The following is a 24,983-nucleotide window of genomic DNA, read 5'->3' as shown; positions in this document are numbered from 1 at the left end:
GGATGCCCACTCTCATAACTCCTATTCAATATAGTACTAGAAGTCCTAGCCAGAGCAATCAGGCAAGACAAAGAAATAAAAGGCATCCAAATAGGAAGATAGGAAGTCAAACTATTTCTCTTCCCACATTATATGATTCTATACCTAGAAAACCCCATAGACTCCCTCAAAAGGCTCCTAGAACAGATGTCAGTAAAACTTCAGGATACAAAACCAATGAACAGAAATCAGTAGCATTCCTACACACCAATAACATTTAACACTGAATGGATACACCAATAACATTCAACCTTTAATGTATATACCGACACATTCAAGCTGAATGTGTCAAAAGCACATTTCCATTTACAATAGTTGCAAAAAAAAAAAAAAAGTTAAATAAAATATCTAGGAATACATGTAACCAAGGGGGTGAAAGATCTCTACAAGGAGAACTATAAAACACTGCTGAAAAAAATCATAGATGACACAAACTAATGGAAAAACATTCCATGCTCATGGATTAGAAAGAAAAATCATTAAAATGGCCGTACTGCCCAAAGCAATTTACAGACTCAAAGCTATTCCTAACAAACTCTCAATGTCAGTTACCACACAAATAGAAAAAATTATTTTAAAATTCATATGGAACCAAAAAAGGCCCAAACAGCCACAGCAATCCTAAGCAAAAAGAACCAAGCCAGAGGCATCACATTACACGACTTCATGAAAACACACTTCTCAAAAGACATACAAGTGGCCAAAAAATATATATGAAAAAATGCTCAACATCACTAATCATTAGAGGAATGCAAATCAAAAAAAAATGAAAAATGCTCAGCATCACTAATCATTAGAGAAATGCAAATCAAAACAACAATGAGATACCCTTTCACATCAGTTAGAATGGCTATTATGAAAAAGTCAAAAAACAAATGCTGGTGAGACTGGAAAAAAGGGAACGCTTATACACTGTTTGTGGAAATGTTAGTTCAGCCACTGTGGAAAGCAGTCTGGAGATTTCTCAAAGAACTTAGAACTATCATCATTTGACCCAGCAATCCTATTACTGGGTATATATGCCCAAAGGAAAATAAATAGTTCCACCAAAAAGACACATGCACGTATATGTTTACTGCAGTACTATTCACAACAGCAAAGACATGGAAGCAAACTAGGTAAACATCAATGGTGAACTGGATTTAAAAAATGTAATATATATATATACACCATTAAATAATAGCAGCCATAAAACAGAATGAAATCAGATCCTCTGCAACAACATGGATGGAACTAGAGGACGTTATAAGCAAACTAACGTAGAAACAGAAAACCAAATACCACATGTTCTCACTCATAAGTGGGATCTAAACATCGAGTACACACAGACATAGAGATGGGAACAATAGATAATGGGGACTACTGAGTGGGAGGGAAGAAGTGAAGGGTGAGGGCTGAAAAATAACTGTTGAATACTATGCTACCTGGGTAATAAGACCATTCATACCCCAAACCACAGCATAACACAATATATCCATGTAACAAACCTGCACATGTACCTCCTGAATCTAAAATAAAAGTTGGAATTAAAAATAAAATAAATATCTGCAATAATATTTGCCTTATAATAAGCTTTTTAGTTCTTTTTTTTTTTTTTTTTTTAAGAGACAGGTCTCCCTATATTGTCCAGGCTGACTGTTCATAAGCGCAATCATAGTGTATCACAGTGTTGAATTCCTGAGCTCAAGTGATCCATCCGCCCAAGTAGGTGGGAATACAGGTGTGTGCCACTGTGCCAAGCTTATAATAAATTAGTTTCTAAAAGCAAATAACAAGATACGAAATCAAGGTTGGAATAATTATGAATTACCTGTTTGGTATTCAATAAAGACACCTGGAGCAGATGCATTTGACCACCCTCAACACCACTCAAATCCCTGTTAGTCAGCCACATGAGGGGTAGCACTTGTGAAAGGATGGGTACAAAATGAGGAAGGCTGGGATTCAATTCCACTTCTGCGACTTCCTTATTATGTGATAAATGAGTAAAATATCTTTAGAATTAAATGAGATAATGCCTGGCACCTAATGGGTATTTAATAAATGATGGCTGAATCTGAATCAAGTGAAGAAACAAACTATAAATATGTTAAAATTTAAATATAACAGTAAGTCTCAGTTCACAATTCAGCACAGTAATGGAAGTGATATGACAATGCTGCATACAATTAAATGACAGAAAATTCCTATCTTAGAATTTAAAGTAAAGTTAATATTGAAGCAGGTAAAAATAGTAAAGAAAAGTTGACAACAGAGGTCATTTAAAAATAATCTAAAATTTTCAGGCTAGGCATGGTGGCTCACGCCTATAATCCCAGCACTTTGGGAGGCCAAGGTGGGTGGATCACCTGAGGCCAGGAGTTCAAGACCAGCCTGGCCAACATGGTGAAACCCCGTCTCTACTAAAAATACAAAAATGAGCCAGGTATGGTGGTGCACACCTGTAATCCCAGCTACTCGGGAGGCTGAGGCAGGAGAACTGCCTGAACTCTGCAGGCAGAGGCTGCAGTGAGCTGAGATCATGTCACCGCACTCCAGCCTAGGTGACACAGCAAGATTCTGTCTCAAAAAATTAATAATCTAAAATTTCCACAATTTCCTTATTCATTCAAATATATATTGAATATATATATGAAGAGAGAGAGCCAGCCTACTGCTTCCAAATCACTGTTTCAGGTGCTGAGGATTCAGTAGTGAAAAAGATAAACATGGATCTTACACTCTACTGGAAAGGAACAAAAATAGATAAAGGAAAGGAGACAGGAGGAGAAGGAAGGAAGAGAAGGACACAAATAAGAAAATACCACATAGTAGTTGGTACTACACAGAAAATATCAGGTAATATGATAGCAAACGACTCAGTGCATCAAAAACGCTTTCTCTACAGATACTTGACATTTCAATGTCAAGAGGCCACATGAAGATCAGGGAAGAATATTCCAGTCTGACGACACAGCCTGTGAAAATGCCCCGTAGCAGAAAGAAGCCAGACAGATTTAAAGGATTAAAAGTACCCAATGAGACTGACACATAATCAGCAGAGGGTCCAGCAGGAAGGGAGAAGGTTTAAGAGGCAGGCATGGATTGGGTCACATAGTGCAGTGGTTCTCAACCCTGGCTGCTGATTATAATTGAAAAATACTGGTTCTACTCCCACCAATTACTTTAGACTCTCTGGTGGTAGAGCCTGGACACCGGAAGTTTTTCAAAGATCCTTGAGTGGTTCTAATGGGTAACCTCGTTAATGGAAGACTCATATGCCAAGGTAAAGTGTTTTTATTTTATTCTAAGTATGATGGGAGGCCACTGACAGATTCTAAGCAGGGAAATGAAAAGACCTGATTTACATTCTTAAAAGATCACTCTACAGCTTTAGTGAATAGAATATGGAATGCAACATACTCTAACTACATATCTACAAATGTTCAAATGACAAAACCGATGTGTTCTTAAAAACTCTGTAAAGTAAAACTCCATATGCCAAATGCATTTTCCACCAAACACTCAATAATGGGCCCAAGGATAGTGGGTTAGAATTTTTGGAAATGTCCATGGTTACAGTAGATCCTGCAAAAAGCAAATGATGGAATATTAACAACTGGCTATGAGGGGTGAGAGTGACAGGGAGAAGGCTAAGAAATGTGCCATGTTCCAGTACTTGACAACTCTCCTGATTGACAATGTATCCTTTTTGGCACCTTCCTCACTAAACTAAAGCTGCCTTTTCTGAATTGCTACTCCATGGGAGATACCGTGCAGCAGGAAGCCAAACATTTGTTCACTAGCTGGGAAATAGAAAAGAATCCAATGGATTCAGGGAGAGTTACTAAGAAATGAGGAGTCTCTCACTTGAAGCAACATAGAAAAAGGTTTGCTAAGATTAAAGAAATGTGCTGGTCGAACTCTCAGGGTGATATGGCTTGGCTGTGTCCCCACCCGAATCTCACCTAGAATTATAATCCCCATAATCCCCACGTGTCACAGACAGAACCAGATGGAGATGACTGGATCATGGGGGTGGTTTCCCCTATGCTGTTCTTGCGATAGTGAGTGAGTTCTCATGAGATCTGATGGCTTCATAAGCATCTGGCATTTCCCCTGCTTGCACTCAACTCCCTCCTGCCACCCAGTGAAGAAGTTGCCTGCTTCTCCTTTCCTTCCGCCATGATTGTAAGTTTCCTGAGGCTTCCCCAGCAACGCAGATGTGTGAGTCAATTAAACATCTTTCCTTTAAAATTAACTAGTCTTGGGTATTTCTTCATAGCAGTGTGAAAGAAATACACAGGGCAACCTTCCCACCTATGTGATAGCATAGTGACTATCACTCCTCTCCTGCAGAGGCTCCCTGCCTGCAGCTACTTAAATCTGGGAGAGCTTATGGGAGCTACTAGAAATAAACATGAAGCATCAGAGGAGCTGGGCTGGCTAAGGCCCCTCTTTAAATTGTTAACCTTTTAACAGCAGTCAATAGAGTGTAAAATCAGGATTTTAGCAGCTTCCACCAACTCAAATCCCAAGATACTTCAACTCCGCATTCCTGGAGGCATGAGTTGAGCTCTGTTAAACATTGCCTTTTCCTTCTCTGTTATTTTTGGCTCTATCTCTGCGGTTCTGCCTAATGGCTTCCACTTCAAACAGTCTTGTTTCTACTATGAGACTGGCTTTAAAATCAGCAATAAAGTTCTATGCATTCAGAAAGTGATGTGGATCCTGAATAACTAGGGTTTTCTTTAACAGAGGAAGAACACAAAACTAAGCATTTAAGAATCATAAAAGGCAACTAGGTCATAAAACTGAAAACCATATATTTACTTTTCATTTCCAGGAAAAAAAAAATAAGTTTACAAAATATATTCTACTTGCAAATATTTATAAATATTAAAATCAAATCAAAGTTATACCCTTCATTATTTTCTTTTTCAATATATTTCCCACAAGGATGGATCATAAGGATATATAGATAAATCTATAAGATATGTAACTTCATCACTAACGTCACTAACCTTTGGCAAACTCCTCACATCTGCAGTGGTCTTCAATGACTATAAAATCCTGAGGACCCTTAAAAGATTTCCCTAGGACTCCTAATCAAAATTACTGTAAAGTACATTGCAAACAGAAGTGCATAGGCCAGGCGCGGTGGCTCACGCCTGCAATCCCAGCACTTTGGGAGCTGAGGCGGGTGGATCATGAGGTCAGGAGTCCAAAACCAGCCTGACCAATAGGGTCTACTAAATATACAAAAATTAGCCAGGCGCGGTGGCAGACGCCTGTAATCCCAGCTACTCGGGAGGCTGAAGCAGGAGAATCGGTTGAACCTGGGCGGCAGAGGTTGCAGTGAGCCAAGATCGTACCACTGTACTCCAGCCTGGGTGACAGAGTGCGCCTCTGTCTCAAAAAAAAAAAAAAAAGAAAGAAAGAAAAAGAGAAAACAGAAGTGCTGCCTAATGGAGATGATCAAACACAACAATGTGTTGCTACCAACAGGACTATGACTTCATTACATAATGTCCTTATGTCTGGAGTTACTCCATGCAGAGTTCCCAAATTTGAAGTTTCTATCTTCTTCAACTTCATGATCATCAAGAATAGTAAAAGAAATACTTTTCAGACTAGAGTTCCTTATTTGGTGGGATTCCTTGGGTCACTTTACTTTTGTTTTCTTTCTCAGACTAATGGATTTGGCTTTACTGTAATGTTTATTTTTATACACATGCCCAAAGGCCTCCTATTGTGTTTTTATAAATCTAGTAAATATCTCACGATAATTAAGTTTGTTAACACAAAAGATGTTATCCATTACTAAAAAGGTACACTTTAATTAAATAAGGAGCCAAGTACATACTATAATGTAGTTTCCTGTGGACCCAGTCACCAGGCCCAGCCCAGCAGGCCCTGGTATCAGGCAGACCCCTAGACTCAGGGACCAGGACCCAGCTCACACCCATGGACCCTGGTTCCAGGACCACCATAGTGCCACACTGGACCCTGAAGACTCAGCCTCAAGGTCTGCCATAGCACCATGATAGCTCCCACCAACCCAAGTTCAGGCTGTTCTCCATGAACTCAGGCTTCAGAGCCACCCTCAGAGACTTAGTTGGTAGGCCCACTCACCTGCAGAGTCAGGCACCAGGGCAGTCCACCTAAGGACTCCAGCAGCAAGTCAAACAGAAGATCCCACCAGATGGTCTGCCCAGAATGTCTGGCTGGGGTGGCTGGTAAAAAGCTTTCTCTATCAAGGCCAGTCTATAAAGACTGGATGTCCACTTCCTCAAATGCACAGACACCAATGCAAGCCCATGAGGACCATTAACAATCAGGGCATCAAAACCACCAGAAGAACAAAATAAAGCACCAGAAACTGACACTAAACGAATGGAGACCTATGAACTACCTGACAAAGTATTCAAAATGATGGTCTTAAAGAAACAGTGAGCTAAAGACAACACAGGCTACTAAATGATATCAGGAAAACAATATATAAACAAAGTGAAAAGCTCAACAAAGAGAAACCATAGTTACATATTTTTTGTGGTAAGAACATTTCAGGTCTACTGTCTTAGGAATTTTTAAGTACACAATACAGCATTATCACCTATAATCTTCATGATGTACATTAGATCTTGAGAACTTATTCATTCTGCCTAACTGAAACTTTGTACCCTTTGACAAAGGCTTTCCCCTTTTTCCCATTCCCCAGTCCCTGACAACCACCCTCTACTCTCTGCAGAGTCAGGCACCAGGCCAGTCCACCTAAAGACTCCAGCAGCAAGCCAAATGAAAGACCCCACCAGATTCTATGAGTTTGATTTTTGAGATTTCACATATAAGTGAGATAATGTAGTGTTTGCTTTTCAGTGGCTGGCTTATTCACTTAGCATAATGTCCTCCAGGTTTATTCATATTGTTGCAAATGACAGTGATATGGTTTGGCTGTGTGCCCATTCAAATCTCAACTTGAATTGTATCTCCCAGAATTCCCACGTGTTGTGGGAGGGACTCACTGGGAAGTAATTGAATCATGGAGTTTGGTCTTTCTCGTGCTGTTCTTGTGTTAGTAAACAAGTCTCATGAGATCTGATGGGTTTATCAGGGGTTTCCACTTTCACTTCTTCCTCATTTTCTCTTGCTGCGGTGATGTAAGAAGTGCCTTTCGCCTCCCGCCATGATTCTGAAGCTTCCCCAGTCATGTGGAACTGTACAATTAAACTTTTTCTTCCCAGTCTCGGATGTGTCTTTATCAGCAGTGTGAAAACAGATTAATACAGACAGGATTTCCTTCTTTTTAAAGGCTGAATAATAATTCATTCTATATATACTGCATATTTTCTTTATTCATTTGTTAATGAACACATGTTAATTACCTATCTTGGCTATTATGAATATGCTACAATGAACATGGGAGCATAGATATTGCTTTAAGATACTGACTTTATTTCCTTTGTATATATACACCCAGAAGTGGGACTGCTGGATCATGTGGTAGTTTTTAATTTTTGAGGACCCTCCATGTTATTTTCTATAATGTATGTACTAATCTATATTCTCACCAACAACATACAAGCATTTCTTCTCCACATGCTCACCAACATTTATTACCTTTTATCTTTTTGATATTAGCCACTCTAACAGGTGTAAAGCAATATTTAATTGTGGTTTTAATTTGCATTTATCTGATGATTAGCAATGTTGACCACTTTTTATATATATCTGTTAGCCATTTGTATGTCCAACAAGTATATTTTAAAATGCCTGAGAAATGTCTATTCAGGTTCTTTGCCCATTTCAAACTGGTTGTTTTATTGCTACTAAGTTGAGTTCCTTTTACAGTTTAGAAATTAACTCCTTGTCAGCTATGGTTTGCAAATATTTTCTCCTATTTTGTAGATTGACTCTTTACTCTGTTGATTGTTTCCTTTGCTGTACGGAAGCTTTTTAAGTTTGATGCAATCTCATTTATCCATTTTTGCTTTTGGTATCATCCCAAAATATTGTTATCCAGACCAATATCTGCAAGCTTTCCCCCTATCTTTTCTTCTAGTAGTTTTATAGTTTCAGTCTTACATTTATGTATTTAATCCATTCTTAGTTGATTTTTGTATATGGTATGAGATAAAGGTCTAATATCATTGTTCTGCATATGGATATACAATTTTCCCACTACCATTTATTGAAAAGACTATCCTTTCCCCATTGTGTTTTCTGGCTCTTTTGTTGAAAATTAATTGACCATTAATAGTATATTATTTCTGGGCTCTCTATTCTGGTTCCATTCGTCTATGTTTGTTTTTAATGCCACTACTATGTTATTTTGATTACTATACCTTTGTAGAATATTTTGAAACCAGGTAGTGTGGTGCTCCAATGTTGTTTCTCAAGATTGCTCTGGCTATTTGAGGTATTTTGGGGTTCCATATGAATTTTAGTATTTTTTCCATTTTTGTGAAAAATGTCATTGGAATTTTGGTAGAGATTGATTGCATTGAATTTGTATATTGCTTTGGGTGGTATCTTTAGTGTTTTCTGTATATAAGATCATGTCATTTGGAAATAGAAAAAAATTTTACTCCATCTTTTCTGATTTGGGTACATTTTATTTATTTTTCTTGCCTAATTGCTTTAGCTGGGACTTTCAATAGTACATTGAAGAGCGTGGTGACAGTGGGCATCCTTGACTTGTTCCTGATCTTAGAGGAAAAGCTTTCAGCTTTTTACCATTGAGCATAATGTTAGCTGTGGCCTTGTCATATATGGCCTTTATTATGTTTTGCGTCTGTGGTCATCTGGGATATTGGTCTGTAATTTTCTTTTCTTGTAGTGTGCTTGTCTGGCTTTGGTATCAGGGTAATAATAATGGATTCACAAAATGAGTCTGAAAGTATTCCCTCTTTTTCAATTTTTTAGAGTTTGAAAAGTTTTGGTTTTAGTTCTTCTTTAAATATTTATATTTTTATATTTATTTATAAATTATGTTTTTTTATTTTATATATTTTTTCCTATTATATTCATATTTTCCTTTTTCTGCATGCACAGGAGATATATAATCTAAATTAAGTCTGGAAGAGGTCTTTAAGAAAACTATGAAAATTCTAAGTGATAAAGTCTTATATCATAATTTAATTTGAAGTACTTTTTCTCTTAGTTGTGCATCTTACAATTGAGTGCATCTTGAAGCCAATGGAATACAGTAGGTATTATAGTACAGAAATGATAAGTGCCATGAAAAAGGCCATTAAGTGATGCTGAAACAAAGAAGGAGTACATATAAAATTAAGATTTACAGAAATTGAGAGCAGGCAGTGGAGCTAAGTTTTAAAGAGTTAGCAAATTGGCCCACAAGCTCCGAGGGGTGGTTCAGGCAGCATGAACAGTGCAAGAAAGCACGGAGTGGTAGGCAGCAAGTCATGCTGGGGAAACTGCAAGTCATCCCTTAAGGTTGGAGTTATAAGGTAAATGTTAGTTGCACAGTTGAGGTCTTACAGGGGCCAGATAAAAAAGAGCACTGTGTGCTAAACAGCATAACTTCAATATTATCTAGCAAACTGTGAGTCGTGATTTAAAAATGTAAAGTAGGGGGGAAATTAGAACAAAAATCAGTATTGTAAGGATGGAATGGGCAGATCCCAACCTGGAAACGAGTGGAAAGCTTAGAAAGCTAGTGTTGACAAACTCAGTGAGAAGGGCTGAGCACCAGAAATAAAGCTACTGTAGCCCATGGCTTGGCTGTTGGCAGCAGCAAGGAACCCACCAACCCACCCAATGGCCCACCACGGGTTGAAATATATATATAATATGTGTGTGTGTGTGTGTGTGTGTGTGTGTGTGTGTGTGTGTGTGTGTGTAAAGAATAAGAAGTAGAAGAAAAAAGAAAGTTACTGTAGAAGAAATAGAAATACTGATATAAATACAAATTAAAATGTGGTAAGGCACTCAGCAATTAAAAGGAACAAACTACTGATACATGCAACAACATAGATGACTCTCAAATGTATTATGTAAGTGAAAGAAACCAGATGTGAAAGGCACATAGTGTATAATCCCATTAATATAACATTCTAGAAAAGCAAGACTAATGGGGATAGAAAACAGTGGTTGCCACGGGCTGGGTTTAGGTGGACTATACAAGGGAACAAGGGAATTGTTCAAGGTGATGGAAATGCCCTATCTCTCAATTGTGGTACTGGCCCTACTACCAAATGTGTTTGTCAAAATGGACTGAATTTTACTATGTATGAATCATACCTCAGTAAACGTGACTTTAAAAATCCCACCAAAAATGTGATAAGATGGAACACAGCTACACTCATACACTGATGTACTGCTTTTGTCTGCTTTTCTACTATAATAGCAGAGTTGAGAAGTTTTAACAAAGGCTTCATGATCCACAAAGCCTAAAAATATTTTCTATCTGGCACTTTACAGAAAAAGTTTGTCAACCCTGATATATGGTAATATTATCATTTTGTTCCATTCGCATTCAAAAATCTTACTTGTTGGCCAGGCATAGTGGCTCATGCCTATAATCTCATCACTTTGGGAGGCAGTATTTGCTTTCTCTATGTGTTATTGAGCTGGGATATTAGTCTTCCTTACTCAGACTGGAACTTACACCATTGGCTCTCTTGGTTCTCAGCCCTTCAGGCTCCTCTTAGAACTACACCACCACACCACCACTTTCCTGGCTCTCCAGCTTGCAGATGGCAGATCATGGGGGTTCTCAGCCTCCATAATCTCACACACCAATTTCTTACAAAAAATCTCTATAGGTTCTGTTTCTCTAGGAAATCCTAATACAGGCACTAAAGTTTATAGTCTGATAAGTTGGAATGTATTTTAAATTTAAAATATTCTACATAAAAGAGGCAAGAGACAAAGCAATATGATTATTAAAGAGAAACTGGGCCAGGAGCAGTGGCTCATGCCTGTAATTCCACCACTTTGAGAGGCTGAGGTGGGGGGGATCACCTGAGGTCAGGAGTTCAAGACCAGCTTGGCCAACATGGCAAAACCCTGTCTCTACTAAAAATACAAAAATTAGCCGGGTGTGGTGGTGTGGGCCTATAATCCAGCTACTCAGGAGGCTGAGGCAGGAGAATCACTTGAACCCAGGAGGCAGAGGTTGCAGTTAACCAAGATTGTGCCACTGAACTTCAGTCTGGGCGACAGAGTGAAACTCCATCTCAAAAAACAAACAAACAAAAAAAAACAAAAACAAAAAACAAACAAACAAAAAAAAACAGAAGCCTTGGTAAGCCTGGGATTTGAAAAGGATTGCCAGAGTCAACCATTTTAAAGTTCTGATGTGATCAACAGTATACATGGTTCTTGAAAAATAAACTTTATAATAAAAGAAATCTGAAGGAGTTGAAGTAAATAAATTCATATTATGGTAAGAGCTATTCCTTGTGGAAAAAAAAAAACTAAGAAGACAGGATGGATGACAGATTGTAGTAAAATAAAAAAGCAAGAAAACAAGATGAGCTAGAGAATCACGTGAAAAATCAGCCCCAGCTGGGCAGGGTACTTCACACTTGTAATCCCAGAGCTTCAGGAGGCCGAGGTGGGAGGATGACTTAAGAACACATGTTTGAAGCTGCAGTGAGCTGTGACTGCGCCACTGCACTCCAGTCTGGTGGACAGAGCAAAAACATGTCTCAAAAAAGTCAGCCTCCAAGGTCCAACGTTGAATAAAGAACACTTAAATGAATACAAATGTCTTGAAATCTTCATAAGAGAAAAGCACAAAGTCAAGGCAAAGGTAAGGGGCACAGCAATGAATCCAAGACATAGAGCAATAAAAACAAAGGAGAGAGAATAAAAGAATAAAAATATTTCCACCATACTTGGATAAACAAGAGGTGGGGATTGTAGATTAGATGGAAGAGAGGGGAAAGGATTTGGTCTGAGTTTAGCTATAGAAAGAAAAACTTAGCTAAGGAGTCAATGATGATCCTAAGATTTCAACATATTTTAAACCATAATTATTTTCACTAAAAGTCCCATAAACTTATGCGCACTTAAATTTTAGATGAAATTTGACTTGATGTTTAATCTAACTAGCACTTGATCAGAAGGAAAAGATCTCAGATCTAGTGTATTTATGATGATGTAGAAAGCTATCTGGAAATATGCCCTTATCTGGTTGTGAAGAAAAAGAAAAACTTGTACTTCTTCAACACTATGAAATCACTGGCTCAACCCTTTAAAAAAAAAAATCAGTTAAAAGAATCTGACCTAACACTTGAGCCAAATGATTTATGACTTTTATAGCCTATTATAAAACTTACTTTACATACTGCCTCAAATCTGTGTTAAAGCTCTGTTTTCCTTTTACTTCATATGAAATGCAGTTCTAAAAATAATCAAGTCTAAAAATAAGGCAAAAACCACAGATTAAGTGTAGCTTTATACATGTACAAATAACAGGGAAGTCTCCACATCTTCTAGGAAAACAAATGATGTATCTACTTTTTCCCACTAAATTCTCTATGTTGTATCAAACCTCTGGAACTTTTTCATCAATGTGCACTATATTATTATACAAACCAAATTCATTCTTTAAGTTTATTAATTCCTGTGTCCCACAGAGGAGTCTTATATTTGATCTCAGGGGCTTGGTTTCTATAACAAAAAGCAACTGATTATTTACATGGAAAGAAGCTATACAGCAAAAGAAACAAATTCACCTCCAAAACATATTACAGTTATTATATTTCTCTATCCCTTTCCGAAGTCTATACTTCTAGGAAACTCTTTTCTCTAAACATTTTCTCTAGAAATTAATGAGCAGAAAAGCAAAATGGGAAAAAAGAAAAGGAGTTTTCAGAAAATGTGCCTAGTTTGCTTATCTCTACTATTTCCCAATCTTTGCAGGACATCTAAAAGGTTGACAGGATATGTACAAAGGATGGGTAAATGTTTTTACAGGAAACGTATGTGCCTTTCAATTATCATCATCTGTATTTTTCAGAGCGAGGATTTATAAGACATGACTAAATGACCTTATTCTGTGACAGAAACTAGAAGACACTGAGTTTGTAACTCAAAAGTATATCAGGAAATAGAAAGGCCTGCCATCAACTTTAACTGTAGCATCTTCCTACACTTATCCATCCATACATTAATAAACTGAACAGGAAACCAAAAAACATTAAAATAAAATAATGTTTTGGTGAGTTTATTGTCACTCTCTAGAAATACAGGAGAAAATCTGTTCTCAGACTCTTAAACTAATTCTTCTACATATCAAGATAGCATCCTCAATGGCAGGATACTTTGGGAGGCCTTCCAGTGTAGCTACGAGATCTGAATTATTAGATATACACATAATCTTTCGTTTGGTTAATCTTTTAAAGAACAGCAGCATGAAGTGAACGTAAATTTCATAGCTCAAACATACAGTATAAAACTACAAAAACCTGATACAGAAACAGTACTGTCTGGAAAAATTGATGACAAATAAATTATTTCCAGTTTTCATTAGAATGAGATTTTTTATTTTAATGTGAAGAAAATATTCATGTTATACATAATTATATAAATAATAGCAAATGAAGATGGTCTCAAAAAGGAAATTAATATTTTTTCTTCAAGATCTTCTCCATATGATTTCAAAGCAATGGCACATGAAAAGGTAAATTATGCTTATGACCTCCAAGTGGAAACGTAAGATATTTAGAATAAACATTAACTTGTTTTGCAAAATATATTAATAATTCTGGAGGGGGGCATCCCCTATTGTTGGTAGAAAAGCATTTTCATTGGAAATCAGAAGGTTGATGGTTAATGGGTTGGTGAGATGGTAAACTGCCATACTCAGATAATTTCTGCTGCGAGCTATGGAAAGGTATGGACACATGAACGAGCATACTGAGCCTACCATCTATCTTTTGATCTCTGACAAAGACACCAAGAGAAGTGATTATGTAGGAAGGCAGGGTGTCCTCCATTGTATCTTCCATAAATTTAGTTAGAGACAGATATATCCTCACAAATACTATTATTTCCCTTAAAAAATCTAGTAGGCCCAGAATCAATTTATAAGAACTCATTTCAAAATTTATTTTCTGTGGGTTCTAAAATGTGCCACCTGCTATAAAATGTAGAAATTTATTTTCTGTTCCCTACATGTTTATCTTTCAAGAATCAGGTTATCTCTACTAATCTAAATCTCTTCACTTTAACTCATATCCTTTACAATTTCATAAACTTGGATCATACGCTCCTTCATAGAGTTCATCTTTTAAGATAATAGAGAGTCTTAGTAAATATTTGAACCTTTTAAGTCCTTTAATCAGTTAATTATTTTAACTACCTTTACCTCCTTTCTTACCTACCTTTACCTGTCTTTCTTGAAATATGACAATGAAAACTATACAAAATAATAGAGATATAAATCCACCATAGTTTTATATGAAGATGGGATATTTTCTCTTTTGCTTCCAAAACTATTTTCAAGCAACTCAAAATCCTAAATGGTACCTTGGTGCTCTGAATGAATTAAATTACCCAAAAGAAAGAAAAAAAATCAATTTCGGGGAGAATTCTCATGTATACATTTACAGTAGACTCTTCTATTTGTAGCCGAAAAGTTACTGGTAACATATAGTTGCACTTCCTTCCAAACTCTGGCCAATTCAATCAATAGGCACAAAATGCCTTAAAGCAGCAGGGAAGGAATCTCGATAGAATCATTTGAAATATGAGCAACTAGCAAAATTTTCTATGATCTAAGGTCACAGCAACTAACTGGTTTAAATGTCATTTTTCAGAATAAAAGAACATTTTAAATATAAATATATTTAGTGTCAGAAACAATAAAAAAGTGGAACCAAAAAACCAAACTAAAAACACAAAAGTTGTCCTAAAATGTAAGTAAACAGTATCACATTTATTTCCAAAGTCATTCAAACAATAGAGAGACTCTTTTGCTATAATAAGCTATCATAAGCAAATACTGACATATAGAATTTTTTAAATTAGCATGATAAAAATGTCTCAGATGAGATTATTAAAAAAAGACAGAAAAATTCATTCTGTAAGAACACTAGCTGTAAGTTTCTCTTATTACCATATTATATACGTAAACCCACCAAAATAATCTATTCAAAAACAAGTAGAGAGACAAAAGACTTGTACACTGAAAACTATAAAACATTACAGAAAGAAATTAAAGAAGACATAAATAAATGAAAAAACATTCATGTTCATGGATTGGAAGATTTATGCTTATTAAGGTGACAGTACTACTCAAAGTGATCTATAGATTAAACACAATTTCTATAAAAATCTCAATGGCATTTTTTTTTCCTGAAGAAATAGAAAAATCCATCCTAAAATTCATATGGAATCTCAAGGGACTCTGAATACTGAAAATAATCCTGGCAAGGAAAAACAAATTTGGAAGCCATATACTTACTGATTCCAAAATTTACTATAAAACGACCATGATCAAAACAGTGTAATACTTGCATAAGGACACACATATGGGCCAATAGAATAGAATAGAGAGCCCAGAAGTAAATCCTTGCAGATATGGTCAAATGATTCTTAATAAGAGTACTAAGTCCATCCAATGGGGAAAGTACAATCTTTTCAACATTGGTGCTGGGAAAACTGGATATTCACACGCAAAAGTTGAAGCTGGACCCTTACCTTACATTATGTACAAAAATTAATTCAGAAAGAATTAGACACCTAAAAGTAAGACCTAAAACTGTAAAATTCTTAGAAGAAAACATAGGGGGAAATTCATGACATTGGATGTTACGATGATTCCTTAATTATAACACCAACAACACAGGTAACAAAAGAAAAATGATAAATTGGACTTCAACAAAATTTAAACATTTTGTACATCAAAAGATGTATAAAATCCTATTATTAAAATGGTAAAAAGAAAACCCACAGAAGGAATTAAAATGTTTGAAAATCATGGCCGGGTGGGGTGGCTCACGCCTGTAATCCCAGAATTTTGGGAGGCCACGGGGTGCGGATCACAAGGTCAGGAGTTCGAGACCAGCCTGGCCACCATAGTGAAACCCTGTCTCTACTAAAAATACAAAAAATTAGCCAGGTGTAGTGATGTGCAATTGTAATCCCAGCTACTCAGGAGGCTGAGGCAGGAGAATCACATGAACCTGGGAGGCGCAGGTTGCAGTGAGCCAAGACTGCGCCATTGCACACCAGCCCAGGTGACAGTGCGAGACTCCATCTCAAAAAAAGAAAATCATATATGTGGAGAACGAATTCTATACCCAGAATACATTAAAACACTCCTACAACTCAACAACAAAAAGTCCATTAAAAAAAATAAAAAATCAATTAAAACATGAGTAAGGACCACAGCCCACATCGTACTGAACAGGAAAATGCTAGAAGCATTCTCTTTAACAACTGGAATAAGACAAGGATGTCCACTCTCACCATTCCTATTCAACATAGTACTAGAAGTCCTAGCCAGAGCAATCAGGCAAGACCAAGAAATAAAAATAGGAAAAGGGGAAGTCAAGCTATCTCTCTTCACAGATTATATGATTCTATGCCTAAAAAACCCTACAGACTCCACCAAAAGGCTCCTAAAAGTACTAAGTGACTACCGTAAAGTTTCAGGATACAAAGTCAAGGTACAAAAGTCAGTAGCATTTGTATACACCAATAACATCCAAACTGAAAGCCAAATCAAGAACACAATCCCATTTACAACAGCCACAGAAAGAATAAAATACCTAGGAATACAGCTACCCAAGAAAGTAAAAGATCTTTTCTCTACAACAAGAACTACAAAACACTGCTGAAAGAAATCAGAGATTAAACAAACAAGTGAAAAAAAATGCTGTGCTCCTGAGAATTACAGTTGTTAAAATGGCCATACTGCCCAAAGCAATTTACGGATTAAATGCTATTCCTATCAAACTACCAACATCATTTTTCACAGAATTAGAAAAAACTATTCTAAAATTCACATAGATTCAAAAAACAGCCTGAATCGCCAATGCAATCCTTAGCAAAAACAACAAAACCTGAGGCATCATGCTACCTGCCTTCAAACTATACTACAAAACCACAGTAACCAAAGCAGCATGATACTGGTACGAAAACAGATACCTAGACCAATGAAATAGGAAGGGGATCCCAGAAATAAAGCCACATACCTACAACCACCAGATCTTTGACAGAGTCAACAAGAACACACAACAGGGCAAGGACTCCCTATTCAATAAATGGTGCTGGGATAACTGGCTAGCCATAGGCACAGGATTGAAACTGGATCTGATCCTTTTACCATATACAAAAATTACTTCCAAATAGGTTAAAGACTTAAATCTAAGACCTAAAACTATAAAAACCTAGAAGAAAATCTATTCTGACATACTATTCTGAATATGGGCCTTGGCAAATAATTTATGACTAAGACCACAAAAGAACTTGCAACAAAACCAAAAATTGACAAGTGAGACCTAATTAAACTAAAAAGCTTCTGAACAGCAAAATAAACTATCAGCAAAGTAAGCAGACAACCTCCAGAATGGGAGAAAATATTCACAAACATGCATATGACAAGGGTCTAATAACAAAAAGAACAATTCAACAAAGAAAAAACAACCCCATTTAAAAAATTGGCAAAGGGCAAGAACAGACATTTCTCAAAAGAAGACATACATGCAGCCAACAAATATATTTTTAAAAGGCTCATCAACACTATCATTAGAGAAATGCAAATCAAAATCACAATGAATACCATCTCACACCAGTCAGAACGGCTATTATTAAAAAGTCAAAAAATAACAGATATTGGCGAGGTTGTGGAGAAAAGGGAACACTCACCCAATGCTGGCAGCTATGTAAATTAGTTCAGCCACTGTGGAAAGCAGTTTGGAGACTCCTCAAAGAACTTAAAACAGAACGACCATTTGACCTAGCAATCCCCTTACTAAGTATACACTAAATGAAAATAAATTGTTCTACACATATGTTCATTGCAGCACTGTGATGGTTAATATTGTCAACTTGATTAGATTGAAGGATGCAAAGTATTGATCCTGGGTGCGTCTGTGAGGGTGTTACCAAAGGAGATAAAACATTTGAGTCAGTGGGCTGGGGAAGGCAGACCCATCCTTAATCTGATGGGCACCATCTAATCAGCTGCCAGCGAATATAAAGCAGGCAGAAAAACATGAAAAGGCAAGATGGGTCTAGCCTCCCAGCCTACATCTTTCTCGCGTGTTGGATGCTTCCTGCCCTCAAACATCAGAGTCCAAATTCTTCAGTTTTGAGACTCAGACTGGCTCTCCTTGCTCCTCAAGCTTGCAGACAGCCTATTGTGGGACCTTGTAATGGTGTAAGTTAGTACTTAATAAACTCCTCTTCATATATATATATATGTATGTGTGTGTGTATATATATGTGTGTGTGTGTATATATATGTGTGTGTATATCTATTATTAGTGTGTGTGTATATATATACACACTTATATATATATATCTCTCTCTATTTGTGTGTGTGTGTGTGTGTGTGTGTGTGTGTGTCCTATTAGTTCTGTCCCTCTAGGGAACTCCGACTAATACAAACACTATATACAACAGCAAAGACATGGAATCAGCCTAGGTGCCCACCAACAGTGGACTAGATGAAGAAAATGTGGCATAGATACACCATGGAAAACCATGCAGCCATAAAAAGGAACAAAATCATGTCCTTTGCAGCAACATGGAAGTAGCTAGAGGACATTATCCTATGTGAACTAACACAGGAACAAAAAGTCAAAGCTGCATGTTCTCATAAGTGGGAGCTAAACATTGAGTACACATGGACATAAAGATGGGAACAACAGACAATAAGGACTACTTGAGAGGGGGCTGTGCGTTGAAAAACTATCACATACTATGCTCACTGCCTGGGTGACAGGATCATTTATACACCAAACCTCAGTGACATACAATTTACCCATGTAAATTGTGACCTGCACATGTACCCCCAAATCTAAAATAAAAATCAAGAGAAAAAAATAAATAAGTTAGACATGGGTAAGAGTTTCAAATAGGTATTTCTCCAAAGAAGATATACAAATAGCCAGTAAGTACATGAAAAAGATGCTTAGCATCAGTAGTCACTAGAGAGCTGCAAATCAAAACCACAGTGAATTACCCCTTCACAGCCATTAGGATAATGACTACAAAAAAAAAAAAGGAAAAAAGAAAAAAAAGTGTTAGGGAGAATGTAGAATAATTGAAACCATTGTGCATTGTTGGTGGGAATGAAAATGGTGTAGCTGCTATGGAAAATAGTTTATTGGCTCCTTAAAAAATTAAACACAGAATTATCATATGATCCAGTAATTCCATTCCTAGGTATATACCTTAAAAAACTGAAAGCAGGGACTCAAATACCTACTTGTACACCACTGTTCACAGCAGAATTACTTACAATAGCCAAAAGGTTACAATAGTGTAAAGGAAACAACCCCAAGTGTCCATCAACAGACCAACGGAGAAACAAAGAGTGGTATAGACATACAACAGAATATGACTTTGCCCTAATAAGGGATGAAAGTCTGATATACGCAACAACACAGATAAACCTTGAAAACATTACAATAAGTAAAATAAACTAAACAAGAAGGACAAAAATTATGATTCCATTTATATGAGGTACCTAGAATAGGCAAATTTATAGGGACAGAAAGTAGAGTTTACCAGGGTCTGAGAGGGAAAGAAAAACTGAGAGCTACTGTTTAACAAGTGCAGAGTTTTTGTTTAGGATAATGAAAAAGTTCTGGAAAAAGGAAGTGGTAACGGTTACACAACACTGTGAATGTACTTACTGCCAGTGAATTGTACATGGCGAAACCCTGTCTCTACTAAAATACAAAAAAAATTAGCCAATCATGGTGGCGGGTGCCTGTAATCCCAGCTACTCAGGAGGCTGAGGCAGGAGAATCACTTGAACCCGGGGTGGGTGGAGAGTGCAGAGAGCCGAGATTGTGCCATTGCACTCCAGCCTGGGCAACAGGGCGAAACTCCATCTCAAAAAAAAAAAAAAAAAAGGCTAATGTGGTAAACTTTATGTTATACATATTTTGTCACCATTTAAAAAATAATCTATTCAGTGAATACATAATTAGCTACCACTGCAGCTGAAACCTATTTTGTTTCAATTTCCAAATTATCAGTAAATGTATTCTGTGTGGGGACATGCACATAAAATGAATCTTACTTTTTAATTGACACATAATATATGTACATATTTTCAGAGTATATGTGATATTTTGATACATTCATATAATGTGAAATAAAAAATTAGGGTAATTAAGGTGTCAATTACCTCATACATTTATCTTTTCTTTAAGCTGGAACATTTGAATTATTAACTACTAGCTATTTTAAAGTATACAATAGATTATTGTCTACTATAGTCATTCTACTTACTTATCAAACACTAGTTCTTATTTCTCCCACCTACCTGTATTTTTATAACTATTAATCAACCTCTCTTCACCCCTCCTTTCCCCCTACCCTTCCAGGCCTCTGGAAAATAAATCTCTCTGAAAAACAGCCCCTGATACATTGTGCACATCAGATATCCTAGAATGTACTTTCAAAAGCTCCAAATAATTATAATTGCACTTTAATTGGAATAATTTGATTACTATTTTGGTTCTTTACCTACATTAAAAAAAAAAAGAGTCATAACAAGAAGATATCCATAAATTCTGCCGATGAGCTAAGGATATATGCTTATAGTCCAAGTGCAGCTACAAATGAACACTGTACCTGATAGAGCATAATAGGTTCTATGTTGTATCCTAAGGTATCAGCAAAGTTCTTGGCGATCACTGTTTTTCCACAACCCTACAAATGGAAACACAATTATTCAAGGGGTAAGTCAAAATAACCAAAAGCCAGGAAACTAAAAGTCTGCAGTGAGACTGTCATTCTTACCTTTCCTCCAATTAAACATATATCCTTAACCATGTGAGACTGCATCATTTCAGCCTGTAGCTGCTTATGGCTCAAAGTCTGTATGAAATGGTCTGATGCACAAGGTTGACTTAATGGCCTGGTCCCAGCTGGCACCTATAATTAAAGAGAGGTCAATATAACATGGCCAGGCATGGTGGCTCATGCCTGTAATCCCAACACTTTGGGAGGCCAAGGCGGGCAGATCACTTGAGGTCAGTAGTTCGAGACCAGCCTGGCCAATATGGTGAAACCCCATCTCTATTAAAATACAAAAAAAATTAGCTGGGCATGGTGGCACGCACCTGTGATCCCAACTACTCAGGGGGCTGAGGTAGGAGAATCGCTTGAACCCAGGAAGCAGAGGTTGCAGTGAGCCGAGATTGCGCCACTGCACTCCAGCCTGGGCAACAGAGATTCTGTCTCAAAAAACAAAAAACAAATATATATATATATGCGTGTGTGTGTGTGTGTGTATGTATATATATTTGTGTGTGTATGTGTGTGTAAAACATGCATATGTTTTTCTCAAAATATCAGTAACTTAAAGCATATAACTGCCACTTAAAAGCCTCCAACTAACAGCTTGCTCAATTTAGTTCTTTACTGTTTTTATATTTCAATAGAGCAGCAACTATTTTATCATTTAACAGACCTGATGATCATTATTACAAAACTTCCAAATCAATTATTTCTCTAAAATTAAAGTCCCACACTGTCAGATATATTCATAAAAATCATGTCATCTTAATGTTGTTTATAACTTATAGTAAAGATGTTACTACTGGAGAATAAATTTTTCCCCACATTCTAGTTGTAAGCACAGAATTAATGTTAGTCAATCGGAATCTCTAAAGTCACCAATGACCTCCTGATTTCTAAAAGTCAAGTCCACAAATCCTTTTCAGGTTTATCTTAGTTTACCACTGAGAGGCATCTGTTCACAGAGTCTCTCTTCCCATCTTTTACACCTACTTCTCCTTTTATTTTTTGTCTTCCCCCCCTTTTTTTTTTAATCCTGCCTATTAGTTCCCGAGGAGCCACGCTCTGCTGAGGACTCTGGGTTGGATCATATTATATACCACATGAACCAAAGAATTGTAAGTTTGGAAGTGACAGGATCAGATTTGCATTTGAGAATTTATCCTGGTATCAACATGGAAAGCTAACTGGAAGAGACTAGAGGCAATGAGGTTAAAAGCCATAACCAAAGGGAAGCAAATAATGAAGTCTTTTTCATACTTCATGCTTCTGAACATATTGTTTAAACTGCCAAAAATGTCCTATCCACTCCTCAGCCACTGGAAAAATCCTGTGTTATTCTTGCAGACTTAGATCAAGCTTCACCTTCACTCTGAAGCTTTCCCTATTCCGTCTCCTGAATCCCAGTATTACTTCCTTCTCCATATCCCGAGCCATTCCAATGCAGTCTTAACTCATCTGCCTCTATCCTAAACCATCAGCTAGATGAGCCATTCATCTGAAGAAAACAGAGTAGAGTGGGCAACTCTCGCTGTCTAGAAATCCCAGCTGTGCCATCTCCTAGCTGGTGTCTCTGGGTGAATCAATTAACCTCTTTATATCTCAGTTTTCTAATCTACAAAATGGAGATAATAAAACTTACCTTAATGGATCTTGGGGGATTTAAATCGCATAATATATGCAAAGAGACAAATACAGTAACTAGTATACAGTAAACTCATAATATGGAACCTAGCTCATGGTAGATATAATCAATATTCAGTTCAATGAATAAGTACAGTAACATGAATTAATATTAATAATATCAAATATTAAAACAAAAAAGTTTATCATGAGCTGGGCACAGTGGCATGTGCCTGTAGTCCCAGCTACTCAGGAGGCTAAGGCAGGAGTATTGTTTGAGCTCAGGAATTCAAAACAAGCCTGGGCAATATAGTAAGACTCCATAAAATATGTGTGTATATATATACATAGAGATATATATAGAAGGAGTTGATATATATAAAACATATATACATGCAGATAGAGCTCTATGACCAAATATTATTTCCCTCTTCTAAAAACCATTCAACCGAGTAGATCCTTTTTAAACTGTTTCACATAGCTAAGAAAGATTTTACTTGACAACAGGGCCCTGTAGCAGCTCAAATGTTTGAAAACACTATTTCTTACCAAGGACTCATAGTACAAAATGCTGTCAATAATCAACCCATGACTTGATTTTCCCAGAGGTCAACTTTGAATTTTTGATGAAAGGCTTTCCCTGTTTCTCCTGAATTTTTCCAGTTTGTAAGCACACATGACTCTGGAGACATAGATATACAGATACAGACAGAAGCAGCACTATCAAGAAAGACTTATAAGGAGATCATAAACCTAATTTAGGTCATAAAAACAGGCAGAATAAGGTATATCTTAGAAAGAATAAACCTGTGATTAATTACCTTAATGGTCACCTCTTTATCTGCAATCCGGATGGTCACAGAAGCTTGGGACACATGGTTTTCCGTCATCTTCTCTACTCTTACAATCTCTTTAGGAAGCAGAGAGCTTCCTGAATCTTGAAGTTCAAAGCGCTGTAAAATTACAAGAAAATCATGCAATTTACTTTTCATTGTAGCATTAACGTTGGCTATCTGAAAGATTACACCTTAATTACAACCAAAATCCATTTTATATTATTATATAAAAGTAGAGGTTAAAAAAAGTTAATGAGAATTCTTTTCTATTCCTACTAATACCATTCTACTTACAACAATTATTAAAGATGATATAAAAATAGTCCCTAAAATTTACTATATGACAAGAAATGGAATCACTGAATTCCTGGTGAAAGTTCATAGCTTACATCTCTTGATAATCAACTTCCTAGAAAGAGATGATGAGACCCTTCAAAACATGCTGAAATAAAACAAGGCCCATAATGGTTTGTTCTTTAAATCAATCAAAGTTAATGTGTTACCTGAAATCCATGAAAACAGAACTTCTTGGACATCATTCTGCTGTCAGCTATGTGAACAGCTTAACTAAAATTATTATAACAAATTTCCACAGCATATGGTATGGTGCTTTCTACATGGTGGGGTCTCAATATTTGTTGAACTGGATTTAAAAGGCTAGAACCACCAGGCACAGTGGCTCATGCCTGTAATCCCAGCACTCTGGGACGCCAAGGCAAGCGGATCACCTGATGTCAGGATGAGCCTGGCCAACATGGTGAAACCCTGTCTACTAAAAATACAAAAATTAGCCGGGCATGGTGGTGCACACCTGTAGTCCCAGCGACTTGGGAGGCTGAAGCACGAGAATCCCTTGAACCCAGAGACGGAGGTTGCAGTGAGCTGAGATTGCGCCACTGCACTCCAGCCTGGGCGACAGAGCAAAAACTCCGTCTCAAACAAACAAACAAACAAAGGCTAGAACCATTGATTCTTGATATGGCCCAATTACCAATGTTCTAACACTGACTATACCACTTCATTCCAGCTAGTTATATCAAAACTGCACAGAAAGAATACAGATAAATATGTGAAAGATGAAAATAAATTGAAAATTAAGTTCGATGCCCTACTTATAACAGCTTGCTCAATATAAAAAACTGAATTTATTTTTACTATTAAATAGGCAGAAATTAACCCCCAAAATCCTACACTAGTTTTGGAACATTATTACTATAGTGAAAGAGTTGAAACTCAATGAAAGAACAGATCATCATGTATTCAGCAGAATGAAAGAACTCCAGAAAATAGATTTGGGAGGAAGGAAATCATGTTTAACCTCAACATTCTAAACATAACAGCCCAGTTCAAGTGTTCATTTTGATGTCATAAGTACTCAAGACAATCACTAACTCCTTTCCCCAAACCTAAAAAAAAACCTGTATATTTGTACTACCATTAAAAAGTTCTATATTTCATACAATTTATATATGCAAATCCCCACAGTATCACATAATTTGACAAGAATTGCTTCCATATTGTAGACAAATAACAATTATTGACACC

At 36.7% G+C, this 24,983-nt stretch overlaps 1 protein-coding gene across 2 annotated transcripts in view; it reads right to left on the bottom strand.

Annotated features, from left to right (window-relative positions):
• LOC105491729 (von Willebrand factor A domain containing 8) overlaps window positions 1-24,983 on the bottom strand; it is a 436,474-nt gene that overhangs the window by 277,320 nt on the left and 134,171 nt on the right. For both annotated transcript variants that reach the window (XM_071081437.1, XM_011758388.2), the window contains 3 exons: window positions 23,424-23,555; window positions 20,980-21,114; window positions 20,812-20,889 (listed from right to left, as the gene is read on the bottom strand). In XM_071081437.1, the coding sequence (XP_070937538.1) occupies window positions 20,812-20,889; window positions 20,980-21,114; window positions 23,424-23,555 (345 nt within the window). The remainder of the gene's footprint in view (window positions 1-20,811; window positions 20,890-20,979; window positions 21,115-23,423; window positions 23,556-24,983) is intronic.

This window comes from Macaca nemestrina, chromosome 16 (genome assembly GCF_043159975.1).
Source record: "Macaca nemestrina isolate mMacNem1 chromosome 16, mMacNem.hap1, whole genome shotgun sequence".
In the NCBI taxonomy this organism is placed as follows: Eukaryota; Metazoa; Chordata; class Mammalia; order Primates; family Cercopithecidae; genus Macaca; species Macaca nemestrina.
This window is presented reverse-complemented; position numbering and strand designations above follow the sequence as displayed.